Genomic DNA, 21,853 nt, shown 5'->3' with positions numbered 1-21,853 from the left:
CAGACCCCGAAACTTTGGCTCATAGCCAGCTCCACCCCATTTGGAATGAAAGACACCGTTCCTGGGCTCCTGATGAAACTAATTAAGGGAAAGCTGACAGAGAGATAGATGGAGGTTGCAGGACTCACAGAACCAGCCAGGGCTCCATTTGCAGACAGCTGTGTCAGGGGCTGCAAGCTCAGTCTCCTACTGGGGCTGCACGGGTAGCAGAAACCACTGTTGTCAAGGAGGAATACAAACTCAGGGTGCTAGACCTCCTCAGCTTTCAAAAGAACTTGGCAAGCTCGTGTAAAATCCCTCAATCTGAAAACGTCGGCAAACGATTCGTTTTTTCTCTCCACTGTGCAGATCAAATTAAATGTCCTTCCAGGCTGGGTTGGTTTGGCTTAGATTCACTTGCGGTCACATACACCCCTACCCCATCCTATCAGTGACACAGACAGCTCCACTCAGTAGATTCCTCTCACTCTAGCAACAAATCCTACAGATACCTTTTGTTCGCCGCAACTGTCTTTCTATGGCTTGTGGAGAGTGGGTGTGCGTGCATGCACACATGCACATATGGCTCTAAATTACATGACTGTATCCATAAAGAAACTACAGTAAACTACAGATGGTTGGCCACATATCCTCTAAATCCTCCCTCATGAGATCAGAAACTGTCGGAGGGAGCAACTCTCTGGAGCACCACAGAGGCCAGAAGAAGCAGGTCACTTGTGACCTGAAGGGAGGGCAGAGGACACTGGCCTCAGGACCAGCGTGTGAAAAGCATCCACCTGATCATGATGCAGCGTGAGCAGTGAGGTGGGACATAGGACATCTGTGGTGACTGGGGGAGATCTCCGTGTGGCCAGCAGTAGTCTGGAGGTGGCTGCCCATGTGCCCTCTTCAGTCTCCCCAGGGAGCCACGAAGGGAGCACAGCTGACCTCTACTTAATCCTCAAATAAATCACGTCTGCCAACACAAAGCACGAAGTAAGCCTGCTTGCCTGCTACCTGCACAGTGAGGGCTGTGAAAATTAAATGTATCTGAAACAAGCTGCAGGCGCCTCACATCTGGTCAACGCTTCACAGCCACGGCAAAGATGCGAGGTGTCAATGCGCAGCCCCCCAGTGCCTCTGTGCTCACTGGGACGGGCAACGGCAAAGCTCAGAAAGAAGCCCCGTCACTTGGGAGCCCACTTCCAGAAGGACAGCACAAGTCTCTCAGTAGACCCTCCCCAATGAGACAGCTATCACTGAAAAAGAAACAGTTTTAAAAAGCATCATGTAAAGCCTCTGTACATTTTCCAAAGTGCATACAGTAAATTAAGAACAATCTACTCAAGAAAATCTACTAAATCTTGTTAGGAAGACTGAGTTTGTGGCACTTCAGCCAAAACGTGCTTCCCCGCCCAGCTCGGTGTGAGAGAGGCTCCACTCTAAGTAGGTGTGGGCAAGAAGACAGGGCTCTGCTCCCTCCAGCTCTCAGTCCAGGGCTACCGTATCTCCCCAGGCTGGGGGAGGTGGGAAAGGCTGCCTGCCTTTCTCGTTCCCCCCAACTGTGCAACAGAAGCTCTACTCCAGGTAAAAGCAGCTGAAAGGGTGGGACTCCCTTCCTCCTCCAACTCACAGTATCCAGGGCCTGTCCAGGTGTGGCAGGCTCAGAACACTGGGGCCTCTTCACTGCCCTCAACTCTGCTGACTCACAGTATCCAGGGCCTGTCCACGTGTGGCAGGCTCAGAACACTGGGGCCTCCTCACTGCCCTCAACTCTGCTGACTCACAGTATCCAGGGCCTGTCCACGTGTGGCAGGCTCAGAACACTGGGGCCTCTTCACTGCCCTCAACTCTGCTGACTCACAGTATCCAGGGCCTGTCCACGTGTGGCAGGCTCAGAACACTGGGGCCTCCTCACTGCCCTCAACTCTGCTGACTCACAGTATCCAGGGCCTGTCCACGTGTGGCAGGCTCAGAACACTGGGGCCTCCTCACTGCCCTCAACTCTGCTGACTCACAGTATCCAGGGCCTGTCCACGTGTGGCAGGCTCAGAACACTGGGGCCTCACTGCCCAAATCTCTGCTGACTCAGAGGGCAGGGGTTCTACACTGGGAGAGACAAGCTCTGAAGATCTGAAGCTCCTTCCCCCACCCAGTGCCCTGCATGAGAGGCAAACATGTCACTCCACAAGAAGTGAGCCACTGTCCCTGCCCCCAACTCCAGAGCAGTGCCTCAGAAATTCTTCCCAGGAAAGGAAGCTACCCATTAGAACAGAGAACTCCAAAGTGCTCCCCATGGGAACGGACTTGCAAGAGAGTGGAGAAGTTCAAGCCTAAGGGTAGTCTGGGAAAAAATGGAGCCTTTGCAGTAGGGAATGAAGAGGAGGCAGGTGGCTCCATGACAACACCAGGATAAAGTGTATTCCAGCTGGTTTACCAGAAAGAGCCAGGGAAAAGACAGCTAAGGAGAGCCTTCCTGGGATCAGAACAAACCTCAAGACGGGCCTCAAAAATACCCCTACAAAGGGGCCTGGATTTAATTAGATTAAGCTGTGGAGCAGAATGTGCCCCAAGCTATTGTTGGAAACAGAGTCATGGGCTGGCAATTAGTGGAACCGAACAGATGGTGTCAGAGAGGCCATGGAAGGAGACCAGCAGAGCCCTGCTCAAACCACTGTCATCCTGGGGTGACGCCTAAGACTGCCCTCTGGGGAGTGAAGTCAGAGGACTCACCATCATTCCAAGGGAAGCGGACTTTGCTAAACAGTCCAGCCAAGGTACTAAACACATACACAAGCGAGCAAGGGCCAGCCATGGAAGGAAGGAATCAGTATCAAGGTGGCTACAATGCATCATCATCTAAGACAGTGAGTCTTCACAAAAAACTACCAGATACACAAAGAAACCAGAGAGTGTGACACATAGGGGAATGAAAAAGGCAACAGAAACTGCCTGCGAGAAGGTTCAGTTATCATATTTAACAACAACAACAAAAGACTTCAAAGCAATCATTAGAAATATGTTCAAAGAACTAAATGAAACTATCATTGAAAAGGTAAAGGGTAATGCATAATGTCTCATCAAATGCAGAATAGCAATAAAGACATCAAATTAAAAAAAAAAGTTGAAACGTGTAATAATTGAAATTTTAAAAATCCACTAGAGGGGTTCCAAAATAGATCCAAACTGGCAGAAGAATCAGTGAACTTGAAGAGATGGAGAAAGACTATGCAATTTGAAGAACAAAGAGAAAAAAAGACTGCAGAAAAATCAATACAGCCTCAGAGAAATGTGGAACACCATTAAGCACCAACCTATTCATAAGGGGAGTATTAGAAATACAGGAGAGGGTGAAAGGAACGGAAAAAGTACTTCAATAAATAATGGCTGAAATTTTCCCAAATTTGATGAAAAGTATTAATCTACACATCTAAGGAGCTCAATAAACACCAAAAAGTGGAAAAGTCATAGTGGCTCAAGCCTATAATCCCAGCTTTTTGGGAGGCTGAAGTGGGTGGGATGCTTGGGCCCAAAAGTTCAGGACCAGCCTGGGCAACATGGAGAAACTCTGTCTTAAGCCAGGCGTGGTGGCTTGTACCTGTGATCCCAGCTACTCAAGAGGGTGAAGTGGAAGCATCGCTTGAGCCTGGGAGGTGGAGGCTGCAGTGAGCCGAGATGGTGCCACTGCACTCCACCCTGGGTGACTGAGACCCTGTCTCAAAAAGAAAAAAAGGGAAACACAATGAGATGTACACCCAGACACATCAGAGTTAAAGTGCTGAGAGACAACTACAAAGGGAAAGTCTTGAAAGAATCAAAAAGTCTTCAAACACAAGGGGCCCCAGCAAAATTAGGTTTTGACTTATTATGAGAAACAACAGAGCCAGAAGGTAGTGAGGTGACATAATCAAAGAACTAAAAGCAAAAAAGAATCGTATTATCTAGAAAAACCACTATTTAAAAATGAAGGTGAAATAAAGACATTTCCAGATGCACAACTGAATCTGCTGCCAGCAGACACGCCTTGCAGGGAATAACAAAGTTCTCCAGCTGAAAGCAAACGACCCCGAAAAGAAATCTCAGCACTCACACACAGCAAGCCACAATGCCAGATGGTAAGTCAAATTCACAGGAAAAAATAAAGAGAACCAGAAACAGTAAATAAGGAGGTTAATATAACAAACTCTAAATCTGTACTTGCTCTCCTTTTTAATCTTGGCTTCTTTAAAAGATACAAGATTAAAGTAATGGTTATATAGATTTTAATATTCTAAGAGGAATATACTAAGCATTAGGTCAATCATTAAGAAAATAACCCAAAAAGTAAAAAATAAAAAAAAATGATAAGAGAATTAAAGTGGTACACCAGGAACTATTCACTTAATTCAAAAGAAAGAAGTAAAGGAAGACCAGAGAAACAAGACAGACAGTAGACATACAGAAAACAAGAAGAGAAGCTGGTGATACAAATCCACCATACATATCACAGCGTTACACGTGAAAACATTAAATGACCCAGCCAAAAGGCAGAAATTGCCAGGTGGGTTTAAAAACCCAACTGTATTCTATTTACAGGAGACCTTAGACTCAAAGCAAAAGGATGGAAAATATGTGTACTCTGCAAACAGCAACTGCAAGAAAGCTGGAGCGGCTCTACTGATCATATGGGGCAAACAGTCTTTAAAACAAAAACTAATACTAGAGATGAAGAGATTTGTTATAAATATAAAAGGGTCAATTCATCAGAAAGATGTAAGTATAAACATATGTATACCTAAAACCGGAACCCCAAGCGACAGGAAACAGAACCAACAAATGGAAGGGAGGAACAGACAGTACAGCAAGTAGAGAGATAGACTACACAACTTCAGTAACAGAAAACCAGAAAAAAAGATCGACGAGGAAACAGAAGATTTGAACAACACTATACACCAACTTCGGCCTCGCAGTTATCTGCAGACCATTCCACCCAACAGCAGAATACACATTCTTCTCAAGGGCATATGGAACACTTTCCAGGATAGATAGTTACAAAGGCATAAAACAAATCTTAATATATTTAAAAGGACTGAAATCATACAAAATATGCTGTGTTTCCACAATGAAATAAAATTAAGACACCAATAGTAGAAAAAAGTGGGAAACTCACGAATATGTAGAAATAAAACAACACAAATAATCAGTGGGTCAAATAAAAATCAAAAACTAAATTTGAAAGTAATTTGAGATGAATTTAAAATGAAGACACAAACAAAACATACAGGATGCAGCTCAAGCAGTGGGTAGAGGGAAATCTATAACTATACATGCCTATATTAAAAAAGAAGATCTCAACTCAGTAACCTCAACTTTCACTTCAACACACTGGAAAAGAAGAAACTGAAGCTAAAATACACGGAAGAAAGGAAATAAGATTAAAACAGAAATTAAAGAACTAGGCAACAGGAAAACATAAAAGAAAATCAATAAAACCAAAAGTTAGTTCTTTGAAAAGATCACCAAAATTGATAAATCAAGTCAGGAATATTGCAAGTATTTCCAAGTGATGTGGAATTTTTGCCTTTGATTAGTCAGTGGATTCTCCCTCCTATTTGGGTCTGTAGGAAGCACCAAGAAGGATAATAAGATGAAAGCACAGCTCTCCCTGTCCCATTCTAGCAAACCCCATTTCCACCTCTCCCCATCCCCACCTGCCCCTTCTGTCCCCACTTCCACCTGTCTCATCCTGTCCTACCTGCCCCTTCCCCACCTATCCCTCCTGCCCCAAAATCCCACCTGCCCTGACCCACCTACCCCATCCCATCCCATAGTAGTAACGGAGCTTGCTGTCCTCCGACCCGAAGACCTTGATCACCATGCTGTAGAGATGCAGCCCCTCCACCAGCATCCAGGCGAAGGCACTCAGGAAGAAGTAGTGTAGAAGCACGGCCATCACCCGGCAGGGAGTCTAGGATTAACCAGAGGTGGGAGGTGAGACAGCCCTGGGGTGGGCCATGAGCGTGGCTATGGTCCCAGCCACCCAGTATCCATGTCCTGAGTAGTCTTCTGGTCACTGACCATGTTTCTTCCCAGGATCTCTTCCTGTTGGTCAGGCCCAGGGATATGGGTGCAGCATATGACTCAGGGCTAGCCAATCACAGTATCATGTTGTCCCCAGGAATGATGATTGGTTCAAGAGAGGGCACAGGACTCAGGCTCAACCAGTCAGCAAAACTATATATACCTTGCAACAGGATTGGCTCAGGAATGAGCACATGACTCACCTGGTCCAATCAGAGTGGATTCTGTGGTTAAGGTGGGGACTATGGAAGAGTTTCCCTCCCCTCATATGAGAACTGGAACACAGAACTTTGGAAGCCTGCCCCATGTGTCTGAGCATTAGATGGTGGGACTTTTTTAGTTCTAACTAAATTGACTGCGGCTTCCAAGCTGTAGTTACCCAGAACTGAAAGTGGCCGGGGCAACCCTGCTGCTCCACAGGCTTCCCTCCTCAATAGGGCTCAGGGACAGAGAGGCAGGGCCTTGGGAACCTCTCCACTCCTCACCTGTTGCCTGGAGGCCCCAGGTACCCAGAATGTAGAGAGGCGGGCCCTGCACAGCGCAGCCTCAGATCCTCCTGGGGCTCCACCCCTCTGCTCCCTGTGAGTCCAGGTGCTGGGAACACCCAGGGCATGTCCGTTAACTCTAGATAAAAGGTCCAGGGAACCAGAGCCCAGGAAGAAACCACGTGCCTGTGCTGAGGAACGTGAGAGCCAGGATGAATGTCCAAGCACAGGGCTGAGGTGTCCCCAAGCCTGTGGCCATCTCCTTTTGCCTGGCTCGGGTTCCACCACAATTCCTGTGCCTGGGTTGGGGGCACAGGGATTCTGGTGGAACCCAGGACAACCCAGCTCTGCTGGTACTCCAAGTTCTGTCCTTCAGATGTGCCCAAGTCAGTTAGTTCTCAGAGAAGGAATTTACAAGCCACTAAATGTGTTTCTTGTCATCACGATCTGTTATATCTAGATACAAAATAAGATACACCTATTATTTTTGTTGGCTCAGCAACCCCTGGCCATGTGTCCTCCAGGACCAGGTGCCCCTTTACCTTGGAGAGCAGCCCCTCCATCCCAAAGGCTCTTGTGGGACCAACCATTACAATCATCCTCTCCCATCTGCCACAAAGGTTTACCCTATATCACTCAGAACCCAGCCAGAGCCCTTCTCTGGGATTTAGACACAGGTCTCTGGGAGAGAGAAACCAATCATAGCCCTTCTCTGGGATTTAGACACGAGTCTCTGGGAGACAGGGACCAATCATAGCCCTTCTCTGGGATTTAAACACAGGTCTCTGGGAGAATGGGACCAATCAGGGCCCTGCCCTGGGATTTAGACACAGGGTTCTGGAGGAAATATGCACTCCCAGGCTCCTGGAGCCAACAGCTGGGATTACAAACACCTGGAGCTGCTGCAGACCTGCCTCCCCTCCTGCTGCCAGCATGCAGTGGGACCTCCCCCCAGTGTGGACTTGGACAGGCAGCGTCAGCATCCTGGGCCCCACCCGGAGCTCCTGAACCAAAATCTGCAGTGTAAGGAATCCCTGTGATGGTTCACAGCAGAGCCTGAGAAGCACCCAGCAGGAGAGCATGAGGCCAGTGCACACCCCGTCCATTCCACGGTGCATCCAGGAACGTCTCGGATGCTCCCAAGTTCGAGGTGGGGTGCCCTGTGAGGGAGGTGCCTGCTGCCAGAGGAAGGCGGGTCTGTCCGTAGGCAGTAGCCCTAGGACATGCATGGGGACAAAGGGCTCTGCTGGACAATGTGGAGGAGAGGCTCTGCTGACCCGCTAGGCAAGGGATAAAGCATTCATCTTCTGTTGGACAATCCTGATTGTATCCTAAGACCACAGGCTTATCCTGCTGGGTTCTTAAGGGCTTCTGCCAGAACCAGCTCCCTTTTCCCTCCCAGACATGGAGCAGGAAGCCCTGTTTTCTCTTTCGTAAGCTGGCTTACAAGCCCACGTCACTCCGCTGCTGGGTCACTGTAGAAAACCCCCACTATTTGCCTTCTGTGGGGTCTAAGACTTTCTAGGGCCCCAGAGAACACCCACTTCATGCAAAGGGCAGGGAAAGGTGGCATCTAGGTCTGCAAGTCCACTTTGCTGAGCAAAGGTGGCACAGCTGTTTGCTGCCAAGCACCTGATGAAGGGCACAGTCTGCAGTTGACAACAAGAGTCCAGGTCTGCCCACAGCAGGCCATCAGCTCAGCCAAGGCCTGTAAGTCCTATGCCCCAGCTCCTCTATCTGCAGGTTGGGAGGAAGACAGGCTGGTTAGAGGGTGATATGGCTTCCCAAATGCGAGGCCTTGTCACAGTGCATCGCACGTAGCTGGTGCTAAGCAGTGTGAGTGGGTGGTGGTGGTAGCAGCTTTACCCCTGAGGCTGTCGTGCCACACAGGAACAAGCTTGTGCACGTCACGGTCTCTGCTTCCCCTAAAAACCACAGCCCTGGCTGTCTGGGGAGATAGGGTCTGAATTTTGAGTGGAAAAAGCTAGCTAGCAGGAGAAGGGGCCACCCGGTGACATCCGAGGAGGCAGGGGAAGGACAGCGCAGGAACAAGGAGCTGTGTCCACTCACTGTGCCCGGCTCAAGCTGGAAGCTGATGAGCAGCAGGACCTGGGCCACCAGCACCGCAAAGGACAGGTTGGCGTGGATGTGGTAGCGCTGGTTCCGGATGGTGCTCACAGAGCTGAGGACAGAGACAGGGTGTGAGGCTGGGCCCTGCACTGACCCAGTCCCCCAGACTGGGCTCCCTGCCCCCACAAAGTCTCTGCATCCATTCCTCCAAGAGCAGCCAGAGGAGTTGCTGTCACTGCCTATTGTGGACCTTCAATAGCTCCCTGTTGCTCTTGAATCTGATCCCTGCTCCTTCCACACCTATCCAGCCCTACACAGTCTGACCCTGGGCCATGGCAGCTTAGCTAAGCCTGGCGCTCCCACCTCCACAGCCCCTTCCCTCTCCACTGTCTCTTCCATCTTGAGATCTGGGTGCAGGCAGGGGCCGAGGGGCTGCTGGATGGATCAGAGAAGGGGACTCACGACAGCACGGCAAAGGTGACCAGTGTGGCCATCAGGCAGAGCACGGACAAGGAGCAGCCCACGTAGCTGATGGATGACAGTGCCACCTGGTGTCCGCGTGCGAGCTGCAGGGAAAAAGCAGAGGTGTCAGCAGGGGCCCAGCCACTCCACCAGAACCTGAGGCTGCACAGGGCCCAGGCAGGTGCACGGCTGGTCCCCTTTGGACATGGTGCTGACCACCAAGCCCTGTCGCTCAGCCCAAATGTCTGCTGCTGCCATGGACAGAGGCCAGTGCTGGGGCTGCAGCCCTGGTTGCGCACACGCCCAGTGCCCGATGGTCCCTATAGATCACTCAGCTCCCTCAGCCACGGTCTCTAGGCATTGAGCCTCCTATCTACAGGCAATACACAGGGCTGCAGAGGGAGAGTCAGCCCCGGAGTCAGACCTCCCAGGTTCGAGTCCCAGCTGGGCCACGTCCTGGATGATGATCGGCAACACATGACACTCGGCTGTGAAATGAAAACAGTGACGCCTCTCCACTCCCACAGTGGCCACAAGGACTCCGTGAATTTGCAAACATAAAGTGCTGGAGCAGCTAGCGAAGAGCTGGCTACCGCTCCTGCCCACGGCCGCCCTCCCAGTCCCCGCACAACAGCTGCCGTGTGCACACCGTGGCCTCAGGAAAGCCCTCTAAATGGACATGGTTGGCGATAGCAGCACACATGTCTGCTAGGAATGAGGCACAGCAGGACACACCTGGGGATTACAAGGGCGCAGAGCCACTAAGGAAGGGACTGAAGCCACCGTTCATCCACCGCACAATCCAGACGGCGCTCCCTCGGCTCTGGATTCAGGGACTCAAGCTCAGACACACGTGACCCTGGGCTCCAGGAGGCTCCAAGCTCCTAAGCCACAGGCCTGGAAAGGTAGCCTCCCAGCTGCTCAAGTGCAGGAGGCCGCCACATGCTTCCTCCTGTGTCCATGGCTCTTGTCAGAGGCCCAGCTGAAGCCCGAAGCCAGCATCATGCTGTCCTCATCTGGCACAGAGACCCTAGACCCATGTCCCCCTAACCTCCGAGACCCCTGCCTCTAGCTTCCTCCTGTGGCATGGGGGTAAAGGGAGTCTAAATGCCTTCTCCCTGATCACCAGGACAAAGGAACGAAAGGTGGTAACTCCGAGTACGTAAGGAGCTATTGGCAATGGAGGAGGAGACGCTGCAGGCACAGGAGGCCCCGGCTCAGGGCAAGGCAGGCAGTGTACTGGACCACAGGAGGCAGCCTGGACTAGGGGGCCATGGGAGGCCCGAACACTCAGTGGGCACTGCCTTCAGCTAGGATTCACAGTGGAGTGAGCTTACGCCTGGGGGGCTACAGATGTGTTAGGTTCCGGGCTATGTGGGGCTGGGTGGCGGTGGTCCAGATCCCACAGCCTGTGCCTCCGCCTCTAGCAGGAGATCATTTTCATGCTGCAGACCCTGGTGTCCTCTCCAGGGTCCAGGGCTTCCGGGAGGCAGAGCCTCGGCCTGGCCCGCATCAGGAGTGAAACAGCTGCTGCCATGACACTGGCAGCGCTTCCCCTGGAGGGGCTCTCTGCTCTCGGGCTCAGGGACAAGGCAGAGAGGCTGAGGGCTGGGCAGAGCCACCTCTGCTGAACGCTGGCTCAGGCCTTGGCAGCCAAAGACCTATGCACAAGCTCAGATTTCCCTGGGGTTGGACGTCCCTATTCACGGCCATCATGGCTATCTCGAGAAAGTTGGGCACTGTGTGACCAGGACCAGAGAGACAGAAAAGTCCCCTTTGCAGGTTCACAGCACCCCAGAGACAGAGGAGGGGCAGTCACAGGGGAGCCCACCAGTGTCCCTGAGGATGAGAGGGGACTTTGAAGAAACGGGGCCCCCTGGCCCCTTGGGAGAATGGCTGCGGTTTCTTGTTCGTGTTTCTGGTTATTGTAGAATCATCCAGTTAGAGGTAGGAGATCCCACTGTTCCTTCTCCCACAGATAAACCTTTTTCCTTCAATACCTGGGCCTGGCCTCCTGGATCTGAGAAGACCATCAGGCTGTCGACCTCTGTACCCTGGGAATCACAGCCACGCCCGCAGGCTTCCCTGCAGCAAGCGCCTCAACATCCCCAGGTGTGCGCCTCTGTCTCGGCTTCCTCTGACCCTCATGGGCTCTCCTGCACCGGGCTTGAGGAGCTCAGGGTGGAGACTTCGGTGAACTCACACCGACTCTGCCCAGAGCTCACTCCCGCTCCCTGCCTGGTAACACCCCGGGCACCTGGAATGCTGCATGTAAACAGGGGCCTCCCCGGGGCCTGAGGCTGCCCAGTGCTGCCCTTCTCTGCTCCACCAGGTGGGAGCTGAGGTCACAGGTGTCTTCTGCCAGCAGAAGGGGCCCTGTGCGAGGGGAAGGCACTCATCAGTCACCTCCGGAGCATGTTTGGCAAAACAAGTTCCTCAAAAGGCGGGCGCTGCCGTGCATTCCCACCGCAGCATTCCCAGCAATGGAAACAACTGTCTCCATCTGCAGACGGATGGGCCAAGAGCTGCTCCGATTAATCGCATAGCCCCAGCAGTGAGGGGAACTAAGTTCCGAAGCCACATCCCACACTCCCTGTGTGACACTCCAGTTCCTGCGTGACATTGTTAGTAAATCTTCCAAGAAATGATGTTTCTGGTTCGGGAAAAGCTCCTTTCTCTGCGCCCCTTAAAAGGCTTTTTGGATGAATATAAAGTCGTTTAAGAGTTCTGAGGATCCTGCAGGTTAAAAACACCCTATTCAGCTATGTTTAACTTGGCATTTCTTAAACTCTTTGGAGGAGGAAGGAAAAGACCCAATGACAACAGCAGAGATGTGGTTTAAGAGCTGCTATTTTAGAGGAAATGAGATTTTTCAGAAACTAAGAATAAAACCAAATAAACTGAGAATAAAACCAAATCCCGGAAACGCTGACATCAGACTGGATATGCAACCTTTCTCTGCTATCTCTCACACAATGGAAAAGTCTTCTCTCTCACACTGATCTCTGCCTAGAGATGGAAGGAAGGCTCAGTTATAAGAGTTTTGGGCCTCAGCAGAGGGAATGGTTCTTGGAAACGAATGTCCAGCTCTGCAGCAGTAACCAAACTGAATTTAGTTAAAAACCAACAGAGGCTGGGTGCAGTGGCTCAGTTGTGTAATCCCAGCACTTTGGAAGGCCGAGGTGGGCTGATTACCTGAGGTCAGGAGTTTGAGACCAGTCTGGCCAACATGGTGAAACCCTGTCTCTAGTAAAAATAACAAAAATTTGGCAGGCGTGGTGGTATACACCTGTAATCCCAGCTACTCAGGAGGCTGAGGCAGGAGAATCGCTTGAACCCAGAAGGCAGAGGTTGCAGTGAGCTGAGATCATGCCACTGCACTCCAGCCTGGGCAGCAGAGCCAGACTCCATCTTAAAAAAAAAAACAAACAAAAAAATCAATGGAAACTCTGCTAGTGAAGGAAAGCAGTGGTGTCCAAAAAAAACCTGCCTGGCCCAGTGCCCTGGGAAGCCCCCCAAGAGGTGCACCCCACACAGGCCTCCACCCCACGAGGCTCCTCCCCACCCCGATCTTCTCTGCACTCCCCCAGTCACCTCACATCCCACCAGAGGGATGCATACCACTCTCGGATGCCCCAGCTGCATTTCACGGGGCATCATGTCTCCCCCAGGGATGTGGTAAGCCCTGAGGGTGCAGTCCACTTAGGGGGGGTTTCCTACCTCCTCACCCGCAGCTCTCAGAACAGCAGTGAGCACTCCTGGGTACGCTGGTAACCAGAGGGATTTGCCGAAGGCATCAGGGGAGATAGAGCCCTTACGTGTACCCATCTGACTCTGCCACTGATTCAACAGAGGCTTCCTGAATCTCTGGCACTGACTAACTTCTTTTATGTGGAGAAAGTAAAGCGTTACGTCAGCTATCTGCAGCTGCAGCAAGGTTCCAGTGGGCAGTGTGCGAGTCCGCTGGGCTGCAGTTAGTCAGCCAACTCTCAAAACCCCTTACTCTCCACTCTGGGCCTCCCACTCTACTGGGAGTTTCTGACCAATGGGAGTCCATCCCTAGCCCCAGACCCACACCTACCCATTTATGCCTTAGGCCTTCCAACCATATTATCAATCAACCTTATTGTCAACTAGCCACACACCCATCACCAACCAATCCACCAACAACCAACCCACCATCAACAAACCTATTATCAATCAACCCACCATCAACCAATCCATCATCAATCAACCTTACCATTAACGAAGCCTACCATCAGCCAACATTATGTTCAAGCAGTGCACCATCAGCCAATCTATCAACCAACTCCACCATCAGCCAACCTGGCCATCAACCAAACCGACTGTGAACTACCCTTACCATCAACCAACCCATCATCAACCGATCTACCCGCCAACTCCACCATCAGCCAAACACACCATCAATCAACCTTACCTTCAAGTAATCCACTATCAACCAACTCTACCATCAATAGATCCATCATCAACAACAGCATAAACTGACCTTCAACCAACCCACTATCGACTAACCTGATCATTAACCCAATGCATCGTAAACCAACCCCACCCCACCATGAACCACTCCCATGATCAATCCAGTCTCTTTGTCACGCACTTTTATCAAAGCCAGCAAAGCCTGCATCAGGCCAGGCACGATGAACACCAAAGGGAAAGGCATATGGCTCCTCCCTTGGACAGAGCCAAGAGCCTGACCAGGCAGTTTTGAAATGAGTTTAAGTAACATAAGGCCAGATATATTGGGTCACATTTTACATGGTGCTTGAGTTAGAAGGTGAGCCCACAAGTAAAAATGATAGATGATCAAAATGGCTTTGAAAACTCTTGAGATCACTGTAAACTGGAGTCTCCATGACTTACGCACGTAACCTCATACATTATTCTTACACACAGTGCTTTGAATAATCCTGAGGCAGACTTCAGGAGGGATCAAGAAGAAACTGCATGCAGACGTCAGGGTCTGCAAACCTCTCTGCTTCAACACAGCTTTCAAGTCCACAGAGTGGACTGGGCGGAAGGGGACAATCTAGGTGATTCTGACAGCTCGGAACCTTCTCTTTACTACAGGGACTTCTCGTTGTAACACACATTCTGCCGCGGATTTATTATTGTATTACTCAGCCCTGCAACCTGTGTTGAACATAACTCCACCACAACGTGCAGAAAGCGTTGGGAAACTGGAAGGGTGATCTGGAGGAGGGGGAGAGAAATACTGAGCGGGCGTTAGGAGGGAGAGGGCTCCACACGGGCCTCAACACTTGGGCAGAAACCTGACAGACAGGACAGGAGACAGCCTTCCAGACCAGAGCGATGCGAGCTCTGACGGTCAGCTCCATGAAGACAGGTCGACTGCCTTGTTTAACTATGAATCCCCGGGGCCCGACAGAGGATCTGGCGAACTCTAGGCATCATGGAGAGTCTCAGAAGGGTGGCTGGGAAAGACAGGAGGGACTGCCTTTATTGGGCACCTGCTGCTTGAAGGCCTGGAATCCTCACAGCAAGCCTGCGAGTGGACCCCGTCGTTTACAGATGAAGATGCTGAGGCAGCCCCCGTAAGTGACTGCCCACCACCATACAGCTGGTGAGAAGCGGTGCTGGGGCTGACCCGTGCTGGCCCTGTCTCAGCAGCAAGCATGTATTCAGCACCAACTCTGAGCCAGGCGTGGAGGTCTCATTGCAGTGGGGAAGCGGGTAATGAACAAAGATGTGAATGTGTAAATGCGTGAATAAATACATAAGGCTCCAGTGTCATGTTGATGAGGCGGTGCTGGAAACGCACAGGGGCAGTGACGGAGGTGACCGCAGAGGGACAGAGGAATGCTGGCCCTCACACGGCCCTGATCCCGGCCCTTCCTTCTTCCTTGGAGCACCCACCTCTGAGTCCTGCTGGCTTCTCAGCCACTACAAGGCCATCTGTCCCAATCCTTTTTCTGATTTCCAGAGCCTCTGCCTTGATCTCCTGGGTCTCCCCATCCAGCTCTCCACTTGGTAGAGCACCAGCCCCATCCTCTACCAAGTCCCTCCTGGTGTGGGCTCCACTGTACACGGGAGCCTCGTCCCTCGAGGTTCACCCCCTCCAAGGTGCCTGAGGCTCAGACTCAAGCCCCGCTTCCCCACCATGGCTTCCAAGGCCCCACACGCTCCAGCCCCAGCCCGTGCCTATGACTCGCCTCCATCCACCCTCTCCCTTCATCATGGGAAAGCAAGAGCCTTCCTGGTAGCTCCACAGAGGGGACTGGACATGGGAAGCTGGTTACAAAGGGGAGGGAAGCCCTGAAAAAGCCAAGAGAAGGCAGTGAGGCAGCCCAGAGAGCAGCCACCACGGGAGGACAGCGGGAGAGGGGACAGCCACAGAGCCAGGACCGGGCCACCAGCAGGCACTGGAACCAGCCAGCCTGCCCAGTGAGGCTTTGTGGGGGGTGGTCTGCATGTAGGGGCTGGAGCCACAGGGGGATGCCCATGCCAGCAGGGGCCCGGGCAGGAGGCTGGCCCCTTTGCCCACCCTGCAGCACTATCTCTCCTTGGTTGGACTTGGCAGGAAGCCAAGCATAGAGCAGAGTAGGACGACTGGAGGATGTGTTCCAGAGCCCGAGAGCAGGGCCTCGGACTGGGTCCACACCCACCGTGAGCACACCCCGCCCCCACACCAGCCCTCAAACCAGCCATCTGCTTCCCCACTGCTGACACCCACCGTGTCCGGACAAGGATGGTTCCTGCCTGTCTCTGGTCTCTCTGGCTGGCATCCAGGCTCTCACAGGACCTGCCTCCTTCAGGGCAGCCCTCGGCCCCTGACTGAGCTACACGCCTGTCCTTGGCTCCTGGACAGCAGGAGCAGCCAGACCCTGGCAAATCTGTGACTCCTGGCATCCCTGGTTTGGCAGCCGTCCTGGCCATAGGCAGCCGTAGCATGTGCCAGCAGCACGCAGCCAGCCTCCCCCTGGGCCAGATCCAGTTGCTGGCACACTTCACGTCCACTGATGGAAATGAACCGACTGCTGGGGACAGGTGGAAATGAGCTTCTTGGCCACTTGAGGGGTGCTGCGGGCTTTGGGGGCACTGGCCATGGGCAGGACTTCTTCCCCACGGACCCAGCTGCGCTGCTGTTGTTTGAATAGATGCTGCGACTTGCCTGCCTCAGGCCACAGTTACCTTGTTGAAATAGTCAGCTGAGGGGACCATCACCCCCTTGTTTTCCAGACCAGGAATCCTGGGGGGTCCTGCTGCCTCCCCTGGCCACACAGCTTGTTTATCAGTCTGGGGCCAGATGGGAAAACAGAAACCACTCCAGTCTTTCAAAGAATGGGACATTTGACTCAGGGAGCTGCTCGCCCTGGGGAGGGGAAAGAAGGAAGACCTCACAGGGGTAGTGAGGTGGCCCAGGAATGAGCCACACCCCGAATCCCCCAGTGGAAGCCAGGGCCACAGACTGTTGAGCAGGGACTACAGCTACAGCAGAGGCACGGGCTGCCGGAAAAGCCACCTGTAGTGGTGACAAAGAACTGCTGGGCCTCCTCCCCTGCCACTGCTACCCCAAGTGACAGGCCTGGGACTCAGCACAGTGCTCGGCCCTAGGAGGCTGAGCCAGGTAGCAGGGGTAGGTGGATCTGAGAGCAGAACCGGGACGAACTCAGCCGAGTCCCTGCTGTGCCCCAAACAATGGCTGCTGTAAACAGCTGTGATGATGTAAAACCGACTGGCAGTGCCCCCACGGGAACCAGCCAGCACAGACTCACAGATGGAGGCCGTATGTGCAGTTTGCTGGTCATGTGCAGCAGCACCTCAGGGTCCGCCCACAGGGAACTATGCAGTGGTTAACATGGGAGATGTGGGTCTGTGGACCCCAAGAAGGAGCAACCTCCAAGATATATGGATACGGTTTTTAAACTGTGCCATCTTGCCAGGCATGGTGGTGCACACCTATAGTCCCAGCTACTTCGGAGGCTGAGGTAGGAGGATCTCTGGAGCCCAGGAGGTCGAGGCCGCAGAGAGCCGAGGTGGCGCCACTGCATTCTAGCCTGGGCTACAGCATGCAGCCCTGTCTCTAAAATGAATAAATAATAAATAAAAATAAAGGGAGCAGTCTTTATGCTTTGCTACCCTTTGTTTAAAGAACAAATAGGTTTGCATCCACTGAGCTACAGAAAATTTGAAAAACAAAAAAACAAAGAGCAAAGCAGGGCCCCAGGCTCGGCGACTGTCTGGAATGACAGAAAAGCGAGCACGTGTCTAGGCTGCTGCTCTGGCAGGGCCGGGAAGCAGGAACGGTGGCCATGACGCTAAGCCATTGCTCTGGACAGAGTCTGAACGGTGGCCGTGACCCTAAGCCGCTGCTCTGGGCAGGGCTGGGAGGCAGGAACGGTGGCTGTGACCCTAAGCCGCTGCTCTGGGCAGGGCTGGGAGGCAGGAACGGTGGCTGTGACCCTAAACCGCTGCTCTGGGCAGGGCTGGGAGGCAGGAACAGTGGCTGTGACCCTAAGCCGCTGCTCTGGGCTGGGCTGGGAGGCAGGAGCAGTGGTTGTGACCATCAGTTTCCACTCTGTGCCTTCTGTGTTCTTGCATTTTCCCACATGCATGTATCATCGTTACAAACAATTCAACCTGCAGAACCCCTCTGTCTCCTGACACCCCAGCTTCCTCTGCATCCCAGAAAGAGCCCTTGAGCCCGAGCCCCTGTCCCCACTCCTAACACAGGGGCTGGCAGCTTCTCAAAGACGGCCCCACATCCCCACTCTAATTCCCAGGATTCAGCACACTGAATCCCACCCCAGCCTTGCTCTCTGCAGCCAGGACAGGGTTCAGGAAAACTCGCCCATGAGGTGGGGTAGGAAAGGCGCGCGCCCGTGCATCTGAAGGGCTTGCTGGTGGTTGGACAGGAATGGTAAGGAGGCCATGTAGAAGGACCTGGCAGGCTCTGCCCACTGTCCTCTCCTTCCGGAAGAACTGCACAGGCTGGGAAACTGGAAGGGGTGGTGACAATTTTCTGGGTCTCTACAAGGATGGCACTGAGGAAAGATGCCCTCCCCACTCAGGGGAAGACGCTGGTGACCATGGCATTTTTCGGGGATTGGGGAGGGGATTGGGGGCTGAACAAACCAACTTCCTTGTTACTCCTGGGCAAGGCGAGGCCCTCTTCTGCCTCCAGGACTAGAGGGGTGGGGGGGTGGGGGGGCCTCTCCTCAGCCCCTCCAGCCTATACAGTTCCCCCCACCCCCATACACAGGGCAACAGACCACCATGCCTTGGCGCCCACATACAGAGTGAATGAAAGGAGACTTGTGGCCATAAACTTAGAATGTTTCATGCTGAGATGGCTGCAGCCCCTAGGTGTAGTAGCCAGGCCTTTTCCACTGCACTCTCATGGGGTCTTCAGGGCCAGGACAGCCCCAGGGGCCTCATACTCATGGCTCACTGTGCTCTGTCAGGCTGTGTTTGGAGTTGGGTGCTGAGGCTGGGTACTGAGGCTGGGAGCTGAGGCTGGGTACTGAGGCTGGGTGCTCAGAGCTAAGTGCTGAGGCTGGGTGCTCAGGGCTGAGTGCTGAGGCTGGGTGCTCAGAGCTGGGTACTGAGGCTGGGTCCTCAGGGATGGGTACTGAGGCTGGATACTCAGGGCTGGATGCTGAAGCTGGGTGCTTGGGGCTGGGTGGTGCCTACTTCTCCCTCCTCTGATTACCACCACAGCTCCACAAGGAAAGGGTCCTACCCATGTCACAGCAGGGAAACTGAGGCTCAGAGGAGGCACCTTCCAAAGCTACTCGGCATATTACCAGGAGGGATGTGTGTCCAGCTGGCTGGGAGGCGGAGGGCACGTCTACTGACCCCAGCTGCATGCAGGAGCTGTTCTCAGGAGGTCATCTGGCTGACATTCACCCAGAGACCCTGTGGAGGGAGGCTGTTTCTGACTTGAATTGTAAACACTACAGCTGTTGGCAGAGCCCTGCCTGTGACACACCCTGAGGACCACAAATGCAGCTCGGGTGGTTCTCCCAGCTCCCAGCAATGCTGTGCTATTGAGGCCCCTGCCACCACCCTCCCTGCGCCCTTCCCTGGAGCCAGAGCCCATCTGAGGGGCTCAAGGCTGCACCTGGCTGGGTAACCGTGGGGCACGGGGCCTAGAACTGTGGGTCTGAGGGGAGGCTGCACTGCCACTGCCATTCCTGCCTCAGGAAGGTGTGGTGTGCCCCCACAGTGCCCTTCCTTTCCCACCCGTAGCTAGATTTAGAAATGCCCTGAAAAGCCTGCAGTTGGTTTCAGGACATGGACTCCTCTGAGTCAGAAACCACAAACTCAAATGCGTCCAAAGAAGCAGGGCAGGAGTTCAGGGGGCCAATGGGGCCTGCAGACAGGACTGTGCTGCCGAAAAGAGCACCCTCCACTCCACAGTTCTAACCAAGTCCCTTTCTTCCCCAGACAAGAGCAGGAAGCGTTTCACTGTCTCCTAAAAGTAGACGAGTGAAGCAAACATGAAGGGGAGGGGCAGCTGCTGTGGTACGGGAGGCCCTGGGGACCCTGCCTCGAGTGCAGCGATGGCAGCCACTCACCTCCAGCATCATTTCCAGTTGCGGGGGGAGCCCAGAATGGCCACATCTTCCTCTTCTTTTTTTATTAAAAAAAATCTAGAAATCCAAAATTTTAGGTAAAATATTGATGTCCTGGAATACTGACAACCAATTTTTAAAAACTGAAACCTCAGCCGGGCATGGTGGCTCACGCTTGTAATCCACACACTTTGGAGGCCAAGATGGGCGGATCACCTGAGGTCGGGAGTTCAAGACTAGCCTGACCAACATGGTGAAACCCCGTCTTTAAAAAAACAAAACAAAACAAAACAAACAAACAAACAAAAACCCTGAAACCTCTATGGGCTAAATGAAGCCTGTTCACTGGCCAGAGTCAGCCTTCAGACCACAGTTCATGACCATCTTATTGAAGTGCTTTTTACTTGTGACCACCAGGCCCCAAGAGGGGGTGCTCGGGGACTGGCACTCCCAGGTGCTCCTGTACTGGCATAGGCTCCTGCACCTGCCAAATCACAGCCACCCCAAGGCAGGCGCCCCTGCCCGGGACGCTTCCCATGCCTGAAGCCTGGGAAGTGGCCACCTACAGGAAGCAAGAGCACACTGGTAGGCCCTGGGGCGCCTCCCCCTCGCACACACCCCTCCAGCACTGCCCCTCCTAGGCAGGTGCAGCCTTGGCAGGACTGTCAGTCAATGTCAGGGGTCCCCCACCTTAGACAACCAGACCATCTCCTGGGCCCACACACCCTGAGTGGGGAACACAAGTGCGAGAAGCAGATGCAACTGAATTTTCCCTAAGGTCAGGCCCAAATGGCTTCTACAGCACCAGTCCCCGAGGCCAGCGCCTTCGTTAAGTGCATGGCTTCAGCAAGAAACGCTGGGTGGTCCATACCTGAGCCCTCCTCTGGGTCCCTGGCTGGGCCAGCCCACACCTGCATCCACTCCTGTGTCAACCTCAGGTCCTCCCTCCCTCGCACCCTGCTGTTCAGTCCTCAAAGAGGACAGAAAGTCGAGCTCCCACCTGTCTGCGCTGGTACAGACCAGCTGTGTCAGCATGGCTGGGATCCACCGACTGCACCAGCATGCACGTTGCATTCTGGCTTCCAAAGAGAACACGTCTTTCCCCTCTGTGCCCTCATTCATACAGCAAACATGGACATGGGCATGTCTCATCGCCCAGGCATCGGGAAGGAGCAGTGAGCATGAAACAGCCCCCCAGGTAGCATGCCTCGGAAACACCTCAAGCTGCCTGATTTTATTCATTTGATCATGTCATGGAATTCCACACAAATACACACGTGGGTCAGAGCCCACAGGCAGGCGTTTACAGTCCTGTCTCTCCCCAGCTCCTGCCACAGCCTTACCTGCATGCCCTCTCCTGACCCTGCCCACTAACAATGTTGAATGCGCTGTCCATGACTTTCTGATCGTCGCATACCAAGATACAAATGTTACATATTTATAAACACACACACAGAAACACAGCCACGAATAGAGGATTTGTTTGGTGTGGCTTTATAAAACCGGGGTATCTATCACTCTAGTCTACGTCTGTCCTTTTCACACGATACCCTGGCAGTCCCTGCAAGCGCACTGGCCTGGTGACCATTCATTCTCTCACAGCTGCTCAGCATTTCCTGCTTTCATCATTCCCATTTAGTAGAGATGGATCACCTCCCTTAGCATGGACGGACAGAATGTATGCAACCGTTAGTGTTATGTGTACTCATGCTTCTGTTATTTCTATTATAAATAATGTAAACATTCTTATCTTATGCTTTTTTTAGTGTCCTCTTACTTGCTGATTCTTTTAATTATCTGACATAGATACTCATGGGTGTACTGAGAAGTTACGGGGTCTGTTCTGGATGAATTCTCTGTCTGTTCCAATGACCTACTTTTCTAAGATAATTTCATCCAATTAAAAGAAAAACTTGCCTTCTCAGGGTTCTTACTGGATCTGGGGTTGCTGATTTCAAAGGTACAGAAAGTGGGCCTGGGGGGATGAGCAGTTGGGAGCGGGAGGGGCGGGTCTGGATGCAGTTGGGGGGGTGAGGGGTGGGTCTGGATGCAGTTGGGGGGGGTGAGGGGCGGGTCTGGATGCAGTTGGAGGGGTGGGGGCGGGTCTGGATGCAGTTGGAGGGGTGAGGGGTGGGTCTGGATGCAGTTGGAGGTGAGGGGCGGGTCTGGATGCAGTTGGAGGTGAGGGGCGGGTCTGGATGCAGTTGGAGGGGTGAGGGGCGGGTCTGGATGCAGTTGGAG

At 52.9% G+C, this 21,853-nt stretch overlaps 1 protein-coding gene across 16 annotated transcripts in view; it reads right to left on the bottom strand.

Annotated features, from left to right (window-relative positions):
• The window catches only part of ADGRD1 (adhesion G protein-coupled receptor D1), a 180,809-nt gene that overhangs the window by 29,450 nt on the left and 129,506 nt on the right, over positions 1-21,853 (bottom strand). For 9 of the 16 annotated variants that reach the window (XR_013522223.1, XM_035258213.3, XM_078337777.1 and 6 more), the window contains 3 exons: positions 9,057-9,160; positions 8,595-8,706; positions 5,773-5,926 (listed from right to left, as the gene is read on the bottom strand). Coding sequence is in view for 15 of the 16 variants with exons in the window: in XM_035258213.3 (XP_035114104.2) it covers positions 5,773-5,926; positions 8,595-8,706; positions 9,057-9,160 (370 nt within the window). In the remaining variant the exon portion in view is untranslated. Of the gene's footprint in view, positions 1-5,768; positions 5,927-8,594; positions 8,707-9,056; positions 9,161-21,853 lie in introns of all 16 variants that reach the window. The other 7 variants (XM_078337776.1, XM_054239147.2, XM_054239146.2 and 4 more) reach the window with 1 other exon arrangement.

The sequence above is a fragment of the Callithrix jacchus genome, chromosome 9 (assembly GCF_049354715.1).
Source record: "Callithrix jacchus isolate 240 chromosome 9, calJac240_pri, whole genome shotgun sequence".
In the NCBI taxonomy this organism is placed as follows: Eukaryota; Metazoa; Chordata; class Mammalia; order Primates; family Cebidae; genus Callithrix; species Callithrix jacchus.
This window is presented reverse-complemented; position numbering and strand designations above follow the sequence as displayed.